The sequence below is a fragment of the Typopeltis vanoorti genome, chromosome 2 (assembly GCF_054136105.1).
Source record: "Typopeltis vanoorti isolate ZY-2024b chromosome 2, IOZ_Tvanoo_1.0, whole genome shotgun sequence".
Taxonomy (NCBI): Eukaryota; Metazoa; Arthropoda; class Arachnida; order Uropygi; family Thelyphonidae; genus Typopeltis; species Typopeltis vanoorti.
The window spans coordinates 28,894,579-28,919,691 of record NC_143550.1 but is presented as its reverse complement, the minus strand read 5'-3'; the positions used below and the strand labels follow the sequence as shown (position 1 = coordinate 28,919,691).

Here is a 25,113-nt window from a genome sequence, read left to right as displayed (position 1 = left end):
CTTGACTGTATGCCTGTTGAGCGTTTTTTACCACTGTGCTATCACTGCTTGTTTCATTTAGCAATTTTTCGAAGTAATTACTCCAAGGATATCATTTTCTCCCATTTTCATGTCACCTTTATCATCTCTAACTCCTTTTACAGTTCTCTTTCCTCCATTTCTAAGCTTCTTCAACAACCTCCAGAATAACTTACCACCTTCTTAATATTTATTTTCTATGTTCTTGCCAAAGTCCTCTCATGACTTTTGTTTAGCCAGTTTTTTCACAGTGTTTAGCTTTCTTACATTTGTCTCTTTATTCTCTAAGAGCATAAGCTGACTTATTTGCCTGAAACTTTTGATATGCTTTCTTCTTTTCCTTCACTGCCTCTTTAACTTCCTGTGTCTACCATGGAGTTCTGATTTTTCTATCCTTGCAGACTACCTCACCACATGCCTCTCTGGCTGAATCAATCACGGTTTTCTTCAAGGCTTGCCACTGAATCTCCAAGGTTTGGTTCCTGTTCTCAAACTCTTTCATTTTTTCTTTCAATAATCTTTGTATATTTTAATCTACAATTCACATCTGAGAGCTGCTCAACTTTTATTTGCTTTAAAACTTTCTTACATGTTATTCTTTTCAATATTAAATTCACTGTTCTCCTGCTCAAGACTAAATAGTGATCACTTCCAATTTCAAATCCTCTGTACACTCTGGTGTCCTGCACCAGGGAGAAAACATCACTATCAACAATAACATAGTCAATGAGACTTTTCTTATTCCTTGCCTCTTCTCTCCATGTGAATTTGTGCACATTTTTATGTTGGAACATGGTGTTAGCAATAACTAGTCCATGTCCTGAACAGAAATCCAACAGGTATTTGCAATTATTATTAGTGTTGCTCTTTTCTCCAAATTTTTCTAAAATATTTTTGAATGTCTGACAATCATTTCCTACTCTGCTATTTAGATTCCCAACAAGGACCAACTTTTCCTTTTTCATTGTGTCAGTTGCTTTTTCTAAAGCATCAAAAAATTCCTCCACTTCTACCTTAGTAGAACCTTCTGTGGGACCATAGGCACAAATAAGTCTCATTATCCACTTCCCCATTCTGATATTTGCCCATAATATTCGTTCTACTTGAGACTGCCTGCCATTCAAGAAGATTAGCCTAGTATTTAGTGTTGAATACTATGGCTACTCCTTCTTTCCCTTGTTTGTCATTTCCTGAATATAACATTTTGTATTTAGTGTTCAGAAAGATCTCACCATTTTTGTCTTTTTTGTTTCAGTCAGCCCTGTTATGTCGATCTGGTATTTATCCAATTCCTCAGCTAGCTCCATTTGTTTGCCATTCAGGCTTCTTATGTTGATAGTACTGATCTTTAACTCTGGTGATGTCGAGTCGGGGTGTGCTTTCAGATTTGTTCCAGTAGCTGACTTTTCGCAGTTCGCCCTGGTTCCCTGACAAAAACAACGGGGGCCTTGTTTAATCGGGTGATGCCCCAGCCGGCATGAAATTTCTATATTGGTTTAAGCCAATAAGAATACAATTTGGTCGGCTAAATCCCAAAATGCCAGCCCATCGTCGTTCGTTCAGTTTCCAGGTAGATAACCATCAGGGTCCACCACCAGAAGGTGAGGATTTATATTAGGTAGAAGCCCTGGTCGGTTCTCCACATTCCTTTAAAGGCTATGTGGAGGTCTCCTCTCATCTTATACAGCTTTGACCCTTAAGCACCTCGAGTTAATATTATTAGTTATAAATAAAAGAGATGCATAAAGTAAATTAACAAATAATTTATATAATAATTTAATAAACTCGTAGCTCGCTCAGTTTGAATAATCTTCTTTATTTGAGAAGATCTGGCTTGAATTCCATCTAGGACAACCTTTTTCAACTCAAGATGAGTCAGCCAATCTCAAATTGATGCAACAGGATTGTTAATCCTAATACAGATGAACCACTCTTTATTATACAATAAAACTATGTATGCTATTCTCTGACTTTAATACAGTCAGAGAATAGCAAAGATAAAACAGGAAAGGATACTTCCTTTTCTGTCTTTCTCTCTATGCTTCCACCGACAGAGCGACTGTGCTCAAAACTTGTGCCGCCTTTCCAGTATTATTGTTGCAGTTCTATACACAACTTGTGACTGCTGAACAGCATCAACAGCTTTTCAGTCATTTCCAGAAAAACAAGAGATAAAGTTTGCTATGAAATTTTCACTCATTGTTCTCATTTCAGTTCTCTCTAAAATAATATATAATGTTATCATTGTCAACTTCTTCACCACCAGAAATCCATCATTAACAACTGGTATAGATTTACCAACTATGCTCAGCTTTCACTATAGCTAACTATCATATAGTCCCAACTGACTGTTTATGGATACAGTGCTGTTGTAAAGGAAATCACTGTGACAGACTGTCCACTATAACAAATTAATCTTATGGTGAATGGCTTCCTATCTTCAGATTTCCTTGTAGGCATGACCCAAGTCTGTTCTTTTGCTAACGATCTGCCTCCCATACATCAGTCATGTTTGACTTCATCTTCAAATCTTTTTTTTATTTTTGCTAATAGCATATTCTCTGTGCAGTTCTCCAATGTGGTGGTGGCAGCTTAATCAACATCATTTCTACATCACAGTTCCATCTTCTTCATCACTGCAAAGATCTCACTTCATTTCCTCTTATTGAAATTATCCAGTTTCTTGGGCAAAATAATATTTCTTGTCTTGTACTCATATTCGCTGCTAACTTATCTTGACATAGGCATATCATATTCACATCCATTTAACTCTAGAAAAACTCATTTTTTGCTCAAGACATCTATATGTCTGTGCAAATCTGTGATGATTTCAGATTATTGTTTATACATATTGAAATGAATATGTATACTGGTCTATACATATTCATATCCATATCTAAATTAATCATGTCGTAAGTACATCTGGGGTTATGTGTTCTCTCATTTGGAATATTGTACCAAAATCTTTCCAGAAAAATTTGCAGAAAATATCCAGAAGATGAGCAGTTCTGTTGGTGATGACCCTCCCATTTTCATAGGCTCATGGTTCATACAGTGAAGGACAGCAGGTCATTGTCTCTGTAGATACTGTTAAAACAAAATACACAACACATTAGGAAATATTTGATATTTAAACATTTCATTTATATAACATGTAATTTATCAGTTTCAGTTTTTAGTTCCTAAAGTACCGATGAAAGCCAATGAACTGCAACCAAGAGAGTAATAGTTCTACTACAGTCCAGTGATGAAAGTTTATTTTTTCACTTGGTTAGAGTATAATAAATTTAGTTTAATCCTTTATCCAAGTGTGAGCAAACAAAGTTTGCACCTGAAAGTATCTTCAGGACTGGGGTAAAGTGGTACAACATCAGGGCACTCCTTGCAAAGGTGGAGCAAGCTACCAACTCTCCTATCTCAGTATCTCCCATAATGCAAAACACATCTCCTTGCGGATATGTCTCCTGTCTCAGTATCTCCTATAATGCAAAACACATCTCCTTGCGGATATGTCTAATGTTATGCACTAGTTTCGACCTTTATTGAGGTCTCTTCAGTGGGAGCCAGGCACAAGCTGAGATACCAGGCAGAAGCATTTGCAGGTCATCTCCACCTATAGGAGTTGCCAAATGGTGTGCCACCCTTTTTTTAATAAATTACTCTGGATTTAGAGAAAGATGTTGAAAGTTTATTTTTCACTTGGTTAGAGTATAATAAATTTGGTTTAATCCTTTATCCAAGTGTGAGCAAACAAAGTTTGTGCCTGAAAGTAACTTCAGGACTGGGGTAAGGTGGTACAACACCAGGGCAACTCGTTGCAAAGGTGGAGCAAAAAATGGGTGGCACACCATTTGGCAACTCCTATAGGTGGAGATGACCTGCGAATGCTTCTGCCTGGTATCTCAGCTTGGGCCTGGCTCCCACTGAAGAGACCTCAATAAAGGTCGAAACTAGTCTGGGTAGTGGCCCTTCCCTTAATGCATAACATTAGACATGTCCGCAAGGAGATGTGTTTTGCATTATAGAAGATACTGAGACAGGAGTGTTGGTAGCTTGCTCCAACACTCCTGTCTCTCATATCTGTGGTCTCTAGTCTTTGGTCAGATTTAAAACTTCAAGATCTTTAAAGGCTATGTGGAGGTCTCCTATCAGTTATACAGCTTTCACCCTTAAGGAGTACCTCGTGTATTAAATCATTGGCTTTTTTCCTCCATGACAGGTATCTTAAAAACATAAATTGAAAGAAAAATAAAATAAGAAGAATAATTTTTGACTTATTTTTTAAAATCATCAAGTGTTGCTTTTTTTGATGAAATGGCATTAGAAATATAATTGGTAAAAATAATATAATAAATAAGTGAACTTTAAACCATTATAAATGAACTATGAGTAATAAACCATAAAAACTATTTAGGACTGTCATTAGAATAAAAATACATCAGAACTTTCTTCAAAAGGAGGTAAATTCAAGATAAAAATATATGGAAACTAAAAATGTGGAAATGCAAAATATGCAGACTAGAAACAGAAGAATACATACAATGGTTTCATAATGGGCTTGTATCAAGAATGAATGATAAAAAAATGGGAGTTTCGAGATGTTACGGTATGAGATGTTTCAACATTAGAGTCATCTTCAGAGCTCAAGGGCAAATGGAGAGTATGTCATGTTGACTTTATGTTTGCATCAGATATCCTGTGTTGCTTTCCGTTGGTGGGAATCTTGGCCTAATTTGCATTTTGTGGAGCTTCTAACTCTGAGATCACATATGGGTGGTGAATGTTTATGGAGTTCTTGTCACATTTAATGGTTATAGTTTCTGATATCCTTCGCTTTGTTTCGTTATTTTGTATCTATCATGGTGGTTTTCGATCTGTGGGGGTATGTTTGAATTGAACTTCAAACAATTTCTGTTTTCCTGGTATTTGATTTTTTGTTCTTATTTTGGTATTTGCTTTTCTTATTATCTAGATGTTCTGGAACTGGTGTATTGCAATCACGGAACTGCTCCTAGTCTTGCCCATAACGATCTAATCATTGAGCGTGTATAGGTGATATTGCGTGTTGACAAGGAAATTTGTACACCACATTGTGGTGTTCCAATATTTCTTTGTATGAGTGAAATTTGGTAGGTTTTAAGAAAATTGCCAATTTGTGACGTAGTAAAAACTAATTTATAGTTGGTATGTTTGAATATATATTTAAAAACTTTGTATGTATCGTGGATGTATGGCAGTTTAATGGGTTTTTTTTTGGGGGGGGGGAGTTTTCTTTGATTATAGAACTAGTTAGACTAGTTTTTGCTGTTTGGTTAGCATATGAGGTAATTTTGGTTTTTCAATATTTGTGTTAATTTTCTGATCTCCATGTTACGATAATTGTTTGTGGTTGAAAATTTATAGGTGTTTATAAATTGTGAAAGAAAAGCATTTCCTTTAATGGAGTAAGGATGATAAGAGTTAAAGTGAAGGTAGATACCGATAAGTATAGGCTTGTGGAATATTTTTGTGGCTATTTTGTGTTAGTTCTAATTAATGTTAAATTTAGGAAATTTATGAATTTTTCGTGTTCTGGTTTCTATGGTGAACTTAATCTGTTGTTGAAGTCATTAAGGGAAGCTTGTAAAGAAGTAATGCGTATAGTTCCCCAATGCATAAAACATCATCCACATATTGGCCATAAAATGTAATGCCGGGGGAAGAGAAGGGTTTGATAGATTTGATTCTAAATATGAAAAAAGTATTTTGGCCCATCAGAGGTCTGAAATTTTAGATATAAATATCATTGTTGAATATCAATGTATTCAATTGCCTTCTTTTTTATTTTTTCTCCCACTTTTAGAACTCCAATCACTACCTTTTCATTTGTTTTCAATATTTGAAGGGTACTTAAAAAATAGACCAATTTATGTAAATGTGCGCAACATTAAGCATAGAATATGTTTGGATGTTCAGTGTATATTGGCACAGAAAGGAGAAGAAATTACTAGACTGAACATATTCCATTGTATATTGTAAATAGAGCAGTGAGCATCATACAGCAATCCCTTGATTAGTTCATCTAACACGTTCTTTAAAACAGGCGCATTAATCAAAAACGCACTAATTAAATATAATAACCTGTGGGGAAGTATATTTTGTTCCTCAGATTTCTTTTTTGAACCTTAATTTTTTTTATAAAAGAATTAAGGTATGTCTCAGGGCATAGTTAAAGGAAAACCATGAAGCTGAAAGACAATAAAACATATTCAGAATATAAATTTTATTATTCTACTTCTTAACAAAGAATTGAGCTAACGTAGTTTGGCGGCATTTTGTTTATTTTTTTCATACAACTGACGGTATGGCCCTATTGCCTCTTCTACTCTTCTGCAAATTTTACTGCTTCTCTCTTCATCAGGGTCAGCCTCTAAGTATTGCTGCTTAAAAACTTCAATTGTACGAAAAATATTTTCAAATTGTTTCTGTGAAATCTCTTTTGGCTGTGCATCTAAATTTAGCAGGTCTGAATCACTCAATTCTTCAGAATGAGATTTAATTCACTTGGACGTTATCATTGAAGGGGAGAAAGAAATATGGCAAAATAGTTACCACTTTAAAAACTACAATGATCATAAAAGAGAAGTTAATATTCCTAAGTGTAATAATAAACAACTCATCCCAGAAGACGGATTGATTACCCTATTATCGGAATGGATTCTCCTTTTTGTGACATGCGCAGAAATGTCAAAGGGTCTCGAATCTGTGGGCGTACTATAACAGACATAAATTTTGGCAGTAAAAATTTGGAACATAGTATAGGTAGTGTACATGGAATTAGTGTAGTATGCCATTAAAAATAACTTTGTAAAATGTTTCAAATTGGTAACTAAATTACTTCATTCTGTTGAGTGATTTTTTAAAATAGCCATAAAAAATGTATAGATAGAAAACTTTTAAAAATCTGTGACATTTATTTTTAAGATGTATATAGGTGCACTAATTGAATTTGTGTATCAGAAAAAAATGACGCACTAATCAGGGGCACATTAATCATGGGATTACTGTATATTGTAAAATGTTCATAAGCATAAATTCTGTTCTGCATTCATAAATATGAATTGTTTGTTTCTTTAAAGTTTGTAAGTAAATGTTCATCTATACTAATTTGTATACTGTAGATTTACATCCTTCCTTTGATGGATTAACATAGCCATAGGAACAAAAAAAAAATATAAAAAGATGCACAGTTTTTGGTATCAAAATCAATAGCAATGATACCTTTTTTTGTTTATCTGGATTTGAATTTCAGTTGAAAAGTATCTAAATGTATTATCAGTGCATGAGCTAACAGGACTTCAAATGCAACTTATTATTGCTATGCTGAAGAGCATGCTCATGTAACTTAATTTACTTCATTCAAACCAGGCCTTTCAGCTGAGAAGTAAATCCCTAAATATCACAATAAATAATTTTCAGTTTATAAAAATACATAAATCAGCTTTGTTCCAGGTAAAGGAGATAATACTTTCTGTAAGACTCTTTGGTATAATTCTAAATTACTGCATCGAACTTCTGATAGGAATGTTTATCTAAAAAAATTCTTATGTAACTTAATTTACTTCATTCAAACCAGCCCTTCAGCTGAGAAGCAAATCCCTAAATATCACGATAAATAATTTTCAGTTTATAAAAATACATAAATCAGCTTTGTTCCAGGTAAAGGAGATAATACTTTCTGTAAGACTGGTATAATTCTAAATTACTGCATCGAACTTCTGATAGGAATGTTTATCTAAAAAAGTTCTGAAGTTCTTATTACATTGATTCTAATTGCATGATGAGCTTTCTTTTCTAAAATGTAGAAAATAAAATTGCTGACTGTATAAAAGAGTTGTTAGTACTCTTAAATGATTTTAATCCCATGTAATTTTTAAGACATATTCAAATAGTTTAAATGTTGTATATTACTGTATTTAGTACCTCTTTTCATTCCCCCGACACACACACTTAAATATACGGTAAATCTTTAGTAACTTGAATCACTGCTTATTCTCTGTTAATAGCGTGATTTTTTTTTTTTTCCTCTCCTATCTTTTTGTAGGAAGGAAAAGAGCTGTTTCTTGAAAACTTGTTTTCTTTGATTTCTCAAATTCATATCTTGGAAAGTGAAAAGACAAGTGACATCCTTATAAAAACAGATGGTATGTTTTAAATTTGATATAAATTTTATCATTATACAGGATTGATATAAATTAAGTTATAAAGGTTCGCCACTTAATGTTAGCATTTTATCACCTGTAATTAATGTTTATTCATTTGTTATTATTTTATATAGGAATTATTTAATGGTCAAATCTAAATAAATGATAAAAGATCTCTCATGTAGCCTCCAAAAAATGCACAATTGACAGGGAATTTGACATAATGTCCAATTTTCTTACTTTTTCATGTACTTCATTAGTAGGTGGATGATAAATTTATATAATGAACAAATGAAGATGGGTGGAGATGTGGAATTAACCAACCCCAACCAAGTTGTATTCAGTATTGGCTTAATCTAAAACAGTGGTTAAGCATAATGATGATGTGCCAGCTGTAGCATTGTCTAGTTAAACAAGGCTCCTGCTGGTTTGATTAGAGAACTAGAGTGAACAATGTAATGGAAGGTAAAGTATAACTTCGATGCTACCCAGATAAAGATAATATATTGTAGTTACATTTTTACAGAATCTTGCCTGTTTCAGTCTTCTTATTAAGGAATAGCTATAGAATTCAACACTAAACACAATAAAAAACTTATTGAATAACAAAAAATTTCAAGTAGAGTGAGGTGAGCAAACATCAAAATGGGAATTTGATAATGATACTTATTTATGCCTATATACTCTTAAATAAGAAGTGGAAAAATGTTTTGAGTCATTAGAGAAGACTGTTTACATAAGAAGAAAAAACTGCTTGATGGAGATCTAAACAGAAAAGTAGGAAATAAATACTAGATATATAAGAAATGTTTTGAGAAAATTTGGAGAAAAGAAACAAAAAATTAGAAAGATGTGATTCTGTTATCCTTTCTTTCAGCAACTTTAAAACCTAGTGTTTGGCTAATGTGTGTTGGTAACATATTTGGCCTTTTGGTCACCCAAGTTTAACAGTTTCCTCAGCCACCTGAACAAACAACACAGACACATTCAATTTGCCATTGAAATTGAAAACATGTAAACACACACACACACAGGCCAATACATACACAAAAAACTCATACCACTACCCTACACAGGAACTAGGTGTTATTAGGACCCCCAAAAAAGCTGATCCTTAACAATTTGCTCTGATGAGCATGCTCTGAGAAATGAATTTAAAATAGTATGCAAAACATGGCTACAACAAGAAACCAATCCATAGAATTCTTCAGAAACAGGTTTTACAATCCCGAAACAAAAATTTAAAATAACAGGACCATATATGGGAAACTGGTGGCTGTTGATGTAGTTTTAGCAGTGTAATTATTGTTTGTAATTTTTCTCACCAGAGGTCAAGCTGTGGTCAACAGTTGACCAAAGCAGTTATTCTCAGTCCACTGTAGTGTGTATCAACGTAGCTTATAATAGAATAACCATATTACTATATAATAGAATAACTCTCAGACAATAAACAGAAATTTTAAATAACAGGACTATGGAAAACTGGTGGCTGTTGATGTAGTTTTAGCAGTGTAATTATTGTTTGTAATTTTTCTCACCAGAGGTCAGGCTGTGGTCAACAGTTGACCAAAGCAGTTATTCTCAGTTCACTGTAGTGTGTATCAATGTAGCTTATGATCTCGTTTATATATATTTGTGTGTGTGTGCGTGCATATTTGTTTATTGCTGAGGATGACTGATATAAAGGTGTAAGCATCAAATTTTATTTTAATATAATTAAAGCGAGTTTTCTAACACAGTGGTGTGTCTCCATAATTGAGTTATTGTGAGCAGTGATATCAGTTTTAAAAAGTGAAGCAGCTTTCAGAATTGAACTGTAGTCATATGTGCTTGACTTTGATTATATCAAACAGAACTATATAACAAATTGCTGCTCTCCCTCCCTCCCTCTCTGACAAACTGCTGAAAATCCTCAACAAATGTTCCATTGACAAAACACTATGTTGAACAAAATTTACTGTAGAAAACTATTCTGCAAGTTTACTATAATGAAACTTAGTTGTATATACAGATATCATTGGACAAAAAAAAAAAAAAAAAGTTTACAAACAAAGAAAACAACCTTGGATATTCAGTGCCAACATCTGAAGAACACATTGATGGTTGAACTGGGATAAAGTTGTTTGCAAGGAAAGAAAAATCCAAACTTCATTATGGGCTAACAAAGTTAAAGAAGCACTCCAAAATAAAAGACAACTGAATAAGTCAGCAAGTGCAAAGATAACATAGAAAAAAAAAATGTAAGAATGCTATGTATGTAAAAATAGCAACTGAACAAAAGTTGTCAGAAGATTTTTGTAAGAGTATAGAAGTAAAACATCATGAAGGGAGCAGAATATTCTGGAAGTTATTGAAAAAGCTTAGAAATGGAGGAAAGACTTTTGTAAAAAAATAAATAAATAAATAATTACAGGTGATAAAGTGATAAAAACTGAAGATATTCTGGGTATACATAGTAATAATTGCTTTTGAAGATTGTTACATGAAACATGCTGACATAACAGACTGCAGGAGGGATGAATCAAGAAATGCAGTCAGAACTATATTTCTTCATAGAGGTAAAAAACACTGTTAGGAAATGTAGAAAGACAGCTGGAGTAGATAATATTAGATCAGAAATACGCAATGAAGGTATAAAAGTTTTATGGTGGCTATACTGCATGATTCTGAATTATTTGTGTTCTCATAGTATCTATCTGTAAAAATGTAAATAAAACAAAATGTGAGAATTACAGAGCAATTTCTGTAATGAGTCTTCCAGAATCTATGTAAGCATGAGAAGAGGTAAAGAAATATTGGGAAGAGGTAAAGGACAAATAATATGGATTGTCAAGACACAATTTTCACTTTATGATAGATAGTTGAGAAATCATGGGAATAATACAAGGAATATCAATGGTACATTATACAGAAAATCAGAGTAGATTTGCTGTAGAATTGAAAGTGGTTTGAGAAGATGGCTTGATTAAAATCTGGCATAAAACAAGGATGCACACTATCTCCAATATATGATCTATATGTATTACCTTATAAAGGAACGTGCCATTAAATCTGATATTGAGATTGCATATATTCAACTAAACTCCTTACTTTATATGGATGATGTTATACTCCATACAAATCCAGTGTAAGTCTTTGCGACCTTAAGTTGAAATGTTAACAGAACAGTAGTTTAATTAGTCAAAATCAAGAGGAAGTCTAAGGTCTAGGTAGGATGAAGCTGTTATAATTACATTTATTGAAGTCTTGACAAATAACAGAATAATTTGGAGAAAAATTGTTGATAAGAAGTTAGTTATAACATAAATTTAATCATTATACTATTAATAGTATTCTGTACACCCCTTGAGGGTTAGATATCTGATATTTGATAGTGGTTATATATTATTCCCATGCTTTAGAGATTGTGTAACTTATAATAATCATATGTAGATTACAGAAAGAAGGACTTCCCATTATTTTTTAGCAAAATTTCTCCATTAATTGTATACTCTGCATTGCAACCTTGCCTATCAGATTGCAAGAGACTTCACTTTGCAATATTAAATTGATAGCTCCACTCATTTGCCCACTCATGCAGTCTATTCAGATCCTCCTGCAAGGCCACAACATCTACTCTACTTCAAATATCTCTTCCCCAACAGCTGTATATCTCCAGTTAAGCCAGTCCCAATGTCATTAACATGCAAGTTAAACAATAATGGCCCCAAAACAGATCCCTGTGGCACTCTACTAGTTACCCTCCTCTTTTGGAATACCACTCCATACACAACCTGCTGATGCCTGTCTGACAGCCAGTCAGTTATCAAACTCGTTAGTCTTTTATCTAATCTTGCCCATTTCAATTTAGCTACTAGCTTGTCATGTGGCAGTCTATCAAAGGTTTTTGAAAAATCCAAGTACATCACCATATATGCATCTCATTCATTGAGTTTCATCTCATTATATGTAAGCAGATTGCTGAAACATGACTTTCCTCTAACAAATCCATGCTGACCAGCTTAAAAAATACTGCTACGATCAACCCACTTCTGAATCCTGGTCCTCGCCAACTTCTCTAACACCTAACAACAACCCCAGATGCACAGATTAGCCTTTCATTTGTAGCCTGTCTCACCCCCCCCCCCCATTTGTGAAGTGGGACAATTTTTCCCACCTGCCATTCCTTTGGGACTTGCCCTATTGCAAGACTCATATTAAACAGGTGTGCCAAAGATGCCATTAATTTCACAAAGCATTCCCTCAAGACACACGTCAATATGTTGTCAAGCCCTATTGCCTTATTAACATGACGTTTACTTAATTTCACATATACTTCCGGCTCATTCACTATGAGTCCCTCCTCCACCATAACATCTACACTCCTGATGTTGCCTTCACAAGGATAAAATACACTGATCATTGAATACTTCAACTATATCCTTCACATTGGGTACCAGTCTGCCAGTGTCATCAACTAGCATCCTCCCATAGTAATTTTTCTTAGCTTGATTTGCTAATTCTTCTCATACTACACTTTTGTTGCCTTTATCAACCGAGTCACCTTCCTGGTTTGCTCTTCATGCAACTCTTCATTACCAACATTCATCTTTTGTGTTGCCTCCACAGTTCCTTCTTCCATATTTCATGCTTAATCTCTTCATTCATCCATTTTACTCCTATCTTATTTGTTTAGTCTTTTGACTTTTGGAATACACTCAAATATGACTGCCGTTAAATTGCTCTTGATCAATAGCCATGCAGCATCTATATCCTTCCCACTCAACTCCTCTTTCCACACTATAACTTCCAGTTATCTCCTAAATTTTCCATAATCACTAGCCTTGTATTTCCACATATATTCCTTCTTTATAGAAGTTTTCATGTGACTGATAACTATTATTTAAGAAATTAACCAGCATATAAGCCTCTCAACAAGAATTTCATGTGACTGACTGCAACCCGGTGATTATTTCATGGTCACTCTCGCCTTTAGATTATGATTCCACTAAATCTATGATCAAAATGAAAAGTCTGCTCAAAAGTTTTTTCCTGGCCTCCTGAAATCACACGAAAAAAATAAAATTCTTCTGTTCTCATATCTTCTTTCCCCCCCCCCCCCCCCCACACACACACAAGATATATGGAATGCCAAAAATACACAAACCCATATTCCCCCTAAGACTTATAACAGATGTTACAAATTCCTCATGCTGTAAATATATTAGCAAAACAGTTAGCAATGTCTCCTGCTCCCCTCTCTCGATGGTTATACCACTTCCTATATTAAAAAAAAAAAAAACTTGATCCATTTTAAAACATCTGTTGAGAATTTAATGTTAAATAATACAGATATTAGCTTTGATATCACCTCACTGTTCACCAATATTCCCTTAAATGACACCTTATCTCTTATAAGAAAAAGTTATTCCTCCTGATATCACTCATCTCTTTTCATTTGCTATCCTTTCTGGATATTTCTGTTGGAAGCACAAAATTTATAAACAGATAGAAAGTACCTCTATGGGTTCTCACCATCCCCATTGCCAATTTTTATGGAATATTTTGAAAAACAAGTTCTTGACTCAGTTCCCCCCCCCCCACACACACACCCTCCTTCTCAAACCTTCTAGCTGTTTTAAGGTATGTGGATGATGTGTCTCTATTTGCCCCCATGGCCCAGACACATTAGACTTTCCTTTCTCACTTCATTCATCTTCACTCTAGATCCAGTTTATTATGGAAAAGGAAACTAATAATAGTTTAGTCTTTCTAGACACTTTGGTAATGCAATGATAACCTGTCCTTTTCAGTATACAGGAAACCCACTCACACAGGCAGATACATTCATGTACATTCCATTGAGAGTGGGGGTGCCCCCACTCTTAACAATATGGTATCATTAAAACACTAACCAGGAGAGACTATAACCTTGCATCACTGAGTCCTCTCTTACAGCGGAACTTAATTATATATGGCTGCAGTTCCCACAGTGTCAGAAAACTAATCACTCCTTCCCCCCAATCCTCAACCTTCTCTTCAGAAAGATTTCAGTAATGCAATCATCATTCCTTATGTCTGAGATACTTCAGAAAAAATAGCCAGAATCTTAAAAAAAAATACAACCTCTGCATTGCTTTCAAGCCTCACTTGAAACTAGCTTTATCCGTTCTACTAAAGATCATCTCCCTACTCTCCCATTTCCTGGAGTATATAAAGTACTTTGTTCCTGCAAGTTATATCTGAACCTATTTGGTAGAATTTTGAAGAAGTATCACCTTCAAAACAGTTAACAATAGTATTCTCACATGTTTTTCTATCAACAAAATTTTTCATCTGTTGCCATCTACAAAAGACAAACTGTCACCTTTATCATTATCAGCTTTTACCAGAAATCTTGTGAATGTAATCTGGCATATTTTGGGAAGACAGGCCAAATACTGAATACATGAAACCCCAAAAGTCTGGTCTGACACATAGTATTGACACTAAACACAGTACCCAGTGGGTTGAATCTTGTCTTTTCCATAGAAGCAGTTTTAAATGTGAATGCCTTTTCACAGAAAGTTGCAAAGCCCTTAACATCAACCAAATCTGAATTGGAATGATTTCCCCCCCCCCTTCCAAAAAAAAGTTTGGAAGATTCTCATTTTATGTAACCATCAAAAATAGTTTTAATATTATTTATTAATATATTAATTTCTAGCATGCGGCAACTGTTTTTAATTGGTAAACTGATTGTTGTATGTACCTTGTATTCCTGTTTCTATGATTTGCTTGTTTCTACTCACTGATGATGTACTGTTATCTTCAGTATGAATTATCTGTACTTTAATTTCATTAAAGTTAATTACTGTGGTTATCGTGTAATTTGCTTTTTATAGTCATGCCACAAGTACCTTTAAAGATAAGATATAAGAAGTTTAGAAAAGTTTTCAATGGAAAAATTATTTATTAGAAAAATTTTCAAATGCCTTATTTTGTAGGAATGTAGATCCTCAATTTTCCCAAAAACTTTTTTTTTTTTTTTTTTTTTTTTTTTTTTTTTTTTTTTTAGCCCAATGAGCCACTGAATTAGAAACCTTGTGCAGATATACCTAAACATTACCTATGCAGCATATATATCTGAAATACTTGGTCACATGTGTCACCACGTGTTCTAGGCAACTATTTAAGAATGCTACTAATCAGTAATCATCAATAGCGCTGATCACAATGGGAAAAACAAAAGATATTTTATTCACTAAGGGCTTATTGTGGGTGCCCATCTGGCTGGAGTCACGATTTTGAAAACAGCAGAGCTGACTGGTTTCTCAAAAGGTGAGATGTCCCAGGTGTTTAATCAATGGGTAAATAATCCACATTGCTTGTAACTGTGCTCCTAAGACAGTCTGTCTGGAACAATATCGTCGTCACCTGAGAAGGCTTGTATGGACAAACAGAACTTTCCTGTGTGCAGTAGTTGGCCAAAGCATTTAATGAAGGCTGTTCCCAACCCATATCTCACTGAAATATGTACAGGGAATTGAAGAGGATTGGTATGGAAACCACTGATTTTTGCGAAGAACCAAGAAGTTCTTCTACATTGGTGTCAGGCATACTGTGACTGGACACTGGAAGACTGGAAAAAAAGTTGTAGTTTGACAAGTCATGGTATACCTTCTTTTTTACCAACAGTAAGCAGAGAATTTGGCAAGAACCCAATTAAGCAATGAACCAGCTTACCTTGTAAATGCAATTCAAGGTTCTGGAGGTGGTATCATGGTGTGGGGCATGTTCTGTTGGTATGGAACAGGTCTCTTAATATTGCTGGAAGGTCGGGTGTTCTCCAAGGAATATCTGAACATTGTTGCAGATCAAGTCCATCCTGCAATGTTGACTTTTTATCCCGCAGGTGACGGGTGTTTCATGGATAACAGTGCTACTGTCCATCGTGCAAGAATTTTTCAACAGGACAATAGATAGCAGCAACTACTGCCATCTATTGTCCCCCATACAATATCCATTGATATTGTATGGGGAACAACATGGTTTTGTGAAGGGTAGATCATGCCTCAGTAACTTGCTCACGTTTTATAACACAGTGACGGCTGAACTGGATAGGGGTAATGGGTTTACCGTGATACTACTGGACCTTGCCAAGGCCTTTGATAGGATACCACATGGAACCCTAATCAGTAAACTGGAGCAGATTGGTATAGATATAGGGTTGGTGAGATGGATAAGAGGGTGGTTGAAGGAGAGATATCAAAGAGTGGTTTATTCAGGAGTGGAGTCTAAAAGATGTCTTGTGACTAGTGGAGTGCCACAGGGCTCTGTTCTTGGACCACTGCTTTTCAATTTGTTCATCAATGATATTGGAAAGGATCTGAGAGGAAGTGTTCACTTGTTTGCTGATGATGCAAAGTTGGGTAGAGCAATTGTGAGTGCACAGGATGTCAAAATTTTACAGGATGATTTGGATAGTTTGGAGGACTGGGCTAGGAAAAATGGATGTCAATTTAATGTGGCAAAGTGTAAGGTTATGCACTTTGGGGTGAAAAGAATAGCAGCAGTATATCGCATTGGTGGAACCATACTCCAGGAGATTGATGAGGCCAGGGATTTGGGAGTGTTGGTGGATAGGGAATTGAAGTTTAGGGGGCACATTGCAAAAGTAATTAAAACAGCTCACCAAATCACTTGGCTTCTGAAAAATACTTTAACATGCAGAGATGAACAAGTTGCTGTTCCTCTGTATCGAGCCTTGATAAGACCCCATCTGGACTTCTGTGCCCAGCTATGGGCACCAGGGTTTCTTCGTGATGGGGAGGAAGTGGAGAGGGTCCAGAGACGAGTGACCAAGATGATAGCAGGTCTGTGGAATGAACCTTATGAGAATAGGTTGAAGATTTGTGGGTTGCAGAAATTGGACGATAGGCGAAGGAGGGGTGATATGATTGAGACATTCAAATTACTGAAGGGTTTCTATAAGATTGATCCAGAAGATATTTTTGAAAATATGACTGGTGGTGGGAGGACTAGGGGCCATGCATGGAAGCTGGGCAAGAGCGTGGTTGACAAGGGTGTTAGAGCTAGGTTCTTTACTTGGAGAGTGGTAAATGAGTGGAATAAGCTTCCAGAGTCTGTTGTGGGTGCTACGACCGTGAATGAGTTCAAGGCAAGGTATGATAGATACTGTGTGAATGTTGAATAGTTGTTCTTGACATGATGTTAGGGTCTCCCTCGATGAGTCTGTCGACTCCTTGGAGTTTCCCGGAACAATAATAATAATAATAATAATCTTCCGTGGCCACAACAAATCTGAATCCCATTGAGAATATATGGGACATGTTAGAAAAACAGATCCAGAAGCAAAGACTTCTTTCATCAATCTGAGCCATTCAAAGGATTGTCTGGTAAATGCCTGGTATGTTGTGGATGTAGATGAAATCCAACACCTTATGGAATCTATGCCAAACACATATATCCTTAATTCAGGCTAAAAGAGGCCCATCACAGTATTAAATAAAAGTTTCTAATTCAGTGGCTGGTATGCATACTTGAAAATATTTTGTAGCATCTAATGAACTTTCTTTTTTAATATCTAAAGGTAAATATCTAATTCTACAAATTAAGTGCCTATTAATTTTGTTTGATCGCAGATGGGAGACCTCACTTTAAATTAAATGTTGAGGATGGCCGTAGATTGTTTTCATTGGTGTGGATGGAATTTCTCAAATATCCAGTAAGTATTCCCCTCATTGGACATTATAGAATACATTGAACTTTGTGCTACAGAGATCTTGAAGATACAAAAAATAAACACATACAGGAAGCTCTCTGTTTAGGCATGTTTAATATATGTACTTTTGAATTTACATCACCTGATATTTAGCCATTTTATTTGCACAAATTTACATTGTTTGAAACTATGCGTTGAGAAAAATCTGGTAAACTACTTGAACAGAAGCTGGTCCGACTGATACTCATCCTTCAAGGAATTGCCCCTTATAACCTACCCAAGATTAGCCTCATTGACATTTAGTTTGCCATGCTGAACTGATGTTGCTCATATGTTTTGTTTATTGTTAACTTCAGTTGGTTAGTACAGAATAAATATTTTATACAAATTGGTTTTGTGATGTGCTGATTATCAGTGGACATCAAGATTTAAATTAATAATACTGTAATAAATTGCTATTATTATTTGTTATCAGAGGAAGTGCTATTTCTTTTGCACATTCTCATAACACGAGCCGATATGTCATGTAACCCCCATGGCTATGTTTGCATTAAGGTTCTGCAGTATCTTAAGCATCTCTGTTTCTTCCATCTCTATATTCGCTATATATAAGCTAGCTTTACAGTATCACAAACAAGATGGAACACCTTTGCAGAATGATAACTTAGTAATTCAACTATTACATTTGCTTCTTATACTTCCCTACCATCAACACTTTTTAAAGTCATTCTTTCTTTTACTTGCCACATAGTGAAAGAACTCCTTAGGATTTCTTTTAGACTCATCAGCTAGCTTCCCTTCATGATCAGCTTTCACCTTTCTTACCAAACAGGTCACCCTTCTTGTCTGTGCCTTCTAATGCTCATGGGCATGCTGTCTGATATTGCTTTCCTTAAACCACTTCATAACATCCCATGCACCACCAACATCTCTCCACTCCCAATTCTCATGTCAGGGCACTGCTGAAAACTGACTCCTCAGCTTTGTAATTCCACATATACATCCTCTTAGCAGAAAATTCTGCATGTCTGGCAATCTCCCATGTCAAAACCACATGATTACTGATAGGTTCTCTGAAGCTATGACCAGATACAACACTCTCAAACCTCTTGTTCCCTCCATTACATGTTGTCTCGGGTAATTATCTCTTGGCAACTGTACCTAGTCTAGCCCTAAATACTATTACAACTGGAGCAGCAAATAAACCTTTAATCTATCAGTAAATCATTTACAGCTTTCAGCACATACAAACCACATGCATATAGCAGCACTGAATGTTTGAAATGTCCTCTTTTTTCCCTTCATGCTCAACATCCAATGGAAATACTGCCACTGTTTGCTCCAAATCCACCTTCAGGCTGATAATGGTGGGATGTCGTTTCTTGCAGGCTACTTTCCTCAAGCTCCATCCACAATTTGAAGTCCAAAGGATACAGATTGGAACTTCAAGATGGCCAATCAGATGGTGATATGTGGTTAGGTATATTCACCTCCAACCATTGTTGTGTGGTCCTCGCCTTGTGTACAGGAGCTGAGTCCTATTGGAAGGTTAACTGCCTACTGTGAAACAAGATATTGTTCAGGGGCTGTATCACAGGCTCCAGCACAGTCTCTTGATACACTTTGTTAGAGGTTTCGACCAATTTCTTGCAGTAATGTCACTTGGATACCTCATATATATATTACTCCCCCCCCACACACACACAAACCAAGCCATCACTGACATGGGGGACATTTCTGAATCCTGGGTGTTACGACACTACTGTGCAACCATGGGCATATATGCCAATGATTTTGACTGTTAAATGACTCTGCAATTATCGAAATCTTCTCATCCGTGAAGAGGATATCTCTGTTTTATTGTTCATGTACTACCAGTGAAGTTCCTTTGATTTTATCACCCTCTTCTGCATAAATTGTGGTGTTAGGAAGTGTCCAGTAGAACGACAATAGGCTCTTATCCCAAGGTCATCAGTACATGTGACATTGTTCTCTGCAAAATGTTCATCTCTCATGACATCACTTACTGCATTCTCACAGGATTGTGGCAGAGACATACCTTCACAGCCCTCACAAGCTGTTGTGTCCCAATGCAATATGGATGACTTGTTCTTTGGTGGTCAGATACATCTTCTGTATTGTTTTAATGGTTAATAGTCTGATACACAAACATCATACTGATCCCGAGTGTTTTTGTGTTGGAAATAACGGGGCTGCACATTCTAACCTTGTGAAGTGCTATTACTGTTACATTGTTCTAATAATCTCCCCACTGCATGTTAACCCATACAGCTCTCCTGATAAACATGCAAATGTTGGCTGCACACAGCACCACTAACGGAACTTGGCTCATGCAATTCTGTGTGTGTGTGTGGGGGGGGGGGGGTTGTGTCATTATTTATGGCAAGACTGTGTATAAACTCCTTCCTTCCTTGTGACTATTCCTTCTCCCAATCTATGTCCCCATAGTTAAAATCCCCCATAATAATTACATGACCTGCACTCATCATGCAAATTTGCCAATACATACATCTACATTTTCCCTTATACCCCATGTATTATAGCAGCAATCAATTATATATTTCATCCTATTATATTTCAGTTATATATGTCATCACCAAATAGCCTTGATAATGAATTGCTTTTTACGTGCCTGTCCTCTTGATGCACTTCTACTCTTTGTGATTTCAGGTCTTCTGCTATCATTAGCATAATCCCTCCCCCATTCTGTCCTCTCACTCATAATACTGTATTCTTTACATTCAATCTCTCTGACTGTATCATCCTTAGTCCACCAAGTCACACTAATTCCTATAATTTTTTTATCACGTTTACTAATGCCAAAAATTTTCTTATCACACTTATTCTTAACTTCTGACGACTAGTATTCCACTGTTTGCTCTTGTTCTCTGACAAAAACAGTCACCTTATTTAACTGAGCAAAGTCCTTGCCAGCATCTAGGATACAAAATGCATAAAGTTACAGACAGTAATATACATCAACGTTACATATGCATATAAGCATGCAATAAATACAATATTATAATTTGTAAAAATAGTTTGATTTTGGAACAAAATGAACAGAGTAGCGCTAATGATTTTTTTATTTTATTATTATTATTATTTTTTTTTTTTTTAATTCATGTCCTCCATGGCTCAGTCAGTATTGGTTATGCCCTTTGATTGGAAAGGCCCGCATTTATATTTTGTCTAGAGCGTAGAGAATCTTTATCAGGACCTTTCAAGTGAAGGTGAATTATCTGGTCTCATACAAGAGTAGCATGGTTTTTTCTCCCAGAAACTCTGCTTTTTCATCTTACAAAAACCAGAGTTTCTGTGGAGCTTGGTCTTCTAGGTTTCAGTGGGATAAAGAAGTTGTGGAAAGGCTGCAAAGAATAGTTACAAAGATGATAATGGAATGCACATTACTATGACAGATTAAAAATTTGTGAGCTGCAAACACTGGTAGAAGGAGAAAGGTGATATGATAAAGGTCTGTAATCTCCTGAAAGGACATTATAAGATATCAGATGATGAAATTTTTCATTATATGGGGGAGGGAAGGAGACATTCATGGAAATTAAATTTGCATGCAGTTATGAAAGGGAGGAGAGCTAGATTTGTTTCTCACAGATTAGTGATTGAGTGAAATGATTTCACTGTTGAAGTGCTGAGTGCATCTATTGTGAATGAGTTATAAATAAAATGGCACCTGGTGTGGGTGGTTCATGGCTTTTCTCTCAATGATTCTTTGACTCATTGGAGGTCACTGATTATAAATAATAACAATAATAAACATCAACGCAGCCAGGAGAACATGAGTTTCTGTTCTTTTGACTGGGTTCAGACAATGCAGATAGGATTAACCACCCTATCATAAGTAGCAACCAGGTTTCTAAAATACCAAGTTATTTGACCATGACATGTTATTGTGCCTAACAGGAAAGATAGGTGGGATCTTAAAATGTTAGATTTTGTAAGTTTTTGCTCTGCTTATTTACATAATAGTGAAGTATTAAAGCAATAAGGTTCAGCTATTGGTTTAATGCTACCATTATATTTTCTTAAAACACTGGTCTCTTGATAAAAATTGCTTATTTCAGTTTCCATCAAGATTGCATAAGAAAATCTTAACCATGCTGCATGAAGTTTTACCTCATTTGCAGAATCCACTTCTTCTTACTGATTATTTAACTGAACTGTATCATGCAGGTAAGAGGTCCTCTAATAACAGTTTCTCTAATTTAGTCTTTTTGTTGTTTGGTGCCAGATGTTTGCTTTTTTTTAAGAAATCAGTGTACATCTTAAGATATGTGCTCATTTAATAATTTTAGGTAGTTAACTATAAAAGTAGAAACAGGTCAACATATATCTTAAATTCAGAGTTTAATCAAATTGTAAAAATAACATTTTATCATTTCATTTCATATCAATTGCATTTCAGGTTATAATAAATTAAAAAAATAATAAGTTTATAATAAATAAATAAAAAAACTTCCAAAATGCATTTCAGGTTACTGTAATTTTTTATGAAAATCCCATACATGTGAGGTTGTGCAACCTATACTACATTATTACCATGAATGAGCAAGAAGGAACTTTTTCAAGAGCTGTGTATTGTATTCTCTCGGAAATACTATTCCCAGAGGGCAGCAATAGAAGGAATGAGAAGGAGAAGAAGTTTGTTCTCTGGATTTGGAATTGAACTGTGAATAAGTGTTGAGTAGCTGCTGCATGTACTTATTTCAGTGTATTTGACAGAGGGTAGAGAAAGTATTCTTGACAATTTGGATGAACATTGGCCATGGAAATAGTTGTAGAAAATGCAAGCAGCAGAAACTGAATGCATGTATGAGAATGGGTGGGGTGGATTGGTGAGATATGGGTCATTAATCAGCCTAATTGTTGCCTTCAGTATTGAGTCAAGTAAATTTAGGTTTCTCTTAGAGATGGTGCCCTAAGTTGGGTGGATTTGTGATTTGTATAGGGTTAATAGCTGTTCAGAAGTAAAGTAATGTCTTGGGTGAATGAGAAATCCTAATTTTTTGGATGCCAAGAAGCAGTAGTTGTAATATGCCTATTTCAAGAGAGGTGCAATCACAGAGTAATTCGATGATGAGGGACCTCATCTTGTCTAGAGAATTGGGTGTTGTCAAGAGAAAAATAGTTAGTTTTTTGTGGAATTTGTTTTGCTGGCATTGAAACTGACAAGGCTGCCTGAACCCCATCACAGAATTGTGTGGAGATGAGAATTTGGGTCTGTGGACTTTGTTGTTCTCGATGTTGTGGTGGCTTGCACGGGGCATGATTTGAATGAGAAGGAAGAGTATAGTGTGCTGTCATCAGCAAAGCTGTGTATTGGGTTGGTTAACCGGAGTAGTTATTAATGAGGAAGAGAGGACAGGACAGAGTGCTATGGAATCCTAGCACTAGTTGCATAGAAGATAGAGAACTTTTTCTTCCATTAAATGTAGTGTGCATCCAGTCAGAAAACTGGCAATCCAGCTGCAGAAGTCATAGGACAGTCCAAATGAGATGAGCTTACTTAATAGACCCTCGTGTGTCAAACTTTGTGGAAATCTTTGGAGATATCAAGAGTGACCATCAGAGATGCCATATTTTTCGATGGTATATGTCCGGAGATGGATGACATAGGTAAGTAGTTATGCTGTTGATCTATAGTGGTGAAATCCATATTGGCAATCATGTATTAGTTGTACCTTCAAGGTAATGAAGGAGCTGAATGTTGATTTTGCTCTCCATTACTTTAGGTAGAGCTGAGGTATGAGAAATCAGATGGTAGTTTGATTGTAAGGATTTGTCACCCATTTTGGGAATAGGTTGTGTGTGTGTGTGTGTGTGTGTGTGTGTGTGTGTGTGTGTGTGTGTGTGTGTGTGTGTGTGTGTGTGTGTGTGTGTGTGTGTGTGTGGACTAATTAACTTCCATTCTGCAGGATACATACCGGTAGAATATGAAAGCATAAAATGGCCACATAGAATGGGAGTCAACTCTGGCGCGCACACACTTTTAGATGATTGTGAAAGTGCCATCTGGTCCAAGGGAATTTTGTGTCTAATTTGGATAAAATTCTTTTGATTTTTTTTGCTGACAGAAGATCAAGGTTGATATTGTGTGGTGAATAGTTGGGGAAGATTTGCTGGGATCAACCTTACAGGAATTAGAGGAAAAGTAAGAAGCTAGAAGGTTGGCCTTCTCTGTGGTGATGATGCTAAAGTGGATCGATCACCTTAGCATTACATCTGTTTCTGAGAAGTTCAGGATGACAGATTATATTTTTTTTTTCTGCTTCAATAGAATCTTGCATTGTCACGATATAGTTACAAACTGCTGATGTTGTCATCAGTATGTCATCATCTAGGCATGGGTCGTAAATCGCTCAGGACTTTCTCTCTAATGAATCAGTGTCTTCATGGTCATAAGGCACTGTAAGGTACTCAGTGCACTTTCCAAAGTTTAAAAATTGTTTAACAGAGGAGATGCATGGGGATAGAAAAATGGCTGGTCAAGTTTGGCCAAAAGTTGATGTACTGGTTCATTGATCTTTGCACAGCTAACATGCATCTGCTGGCAGCAGAAATGATGCATAGAACTCTTTGTTTCTCTGATGTTGAGTCTGCAGGTGCAGCACTTCGTATGGTGATCCTTTTGATTACTGGTTGATGGTTTGTTTGTGGTAGTGCCACCTGAGGCACTCCAATGTTGTTGGGCTTTACGGCCATCTTTGTTAAATGCGGTAGGCATAGTTGGGTCGCAGTGCTTTGCTTGCAGCCAGTATAAATATTAAAGGAGAACTTGGGGGGGGGGTCCATGGAAGAGTACTTATGCATTTGCCAAGAGTCTCGGTCTCTTAATAACTTTTGTTGCACTTTTATTTAGTGTTGAGGTTGAAATAAAAATACTTTTAAAATGATTAATTAGGAGCACACATTCAAGTTAACATATTCCAACCTACACGTAGTACATATAGGAATGATAATTGAGTGGATAACCTCTTCTCAGAACTCTTTTGTACACAGTGTCTTTTTTGTACTCTGTTCCCTTACTTTGTTAATATTAGTAAATGAAAATCATAGGGTACTATGCATCAAAAGTAATAACAGGTCAAAAAGTGTGATTAGTTAATGAAGGAAATTTCCAAGTTTACTTTGAAAAATAAATTTTTGTTATTGTGACATAACCAAATGCTG

The 25,113-nt window shown here is 35.7% G+C and overlaps 1 protein-coding gene across 2 annotated transcripts in view; it reads left to right on the top strand.

Moving 5' to 3' along the window:
• The window catches only part of LOC150108899 (nucleolar complex protein 4 homolog B), a 226,746-nt gene that overhangs the window by 102,321 nt on the left and 99,312 nt on the right, over window positions 1-25,113 (top strand). For both annotated transcript variants that reach the window (XM_090410813.1, XM_090410804.1), the window contains exons 6-8: window positions 8,102-8,201; window positions 17,825-17,907; window positions 22,008-22,116. In XM_090410813.1, coding sequence (XP_090266939.1) covers window positions 8,102-8,201; window positions 17,825-17,907; window positions 22,008-22,116 — 292 coding nt within the window. The remainder of the gene's footprint in view (window positions 1-8,101; window positions 8,202-17,824; window positions 17,908-22,007; window positions 22,117-25,113) is intronic.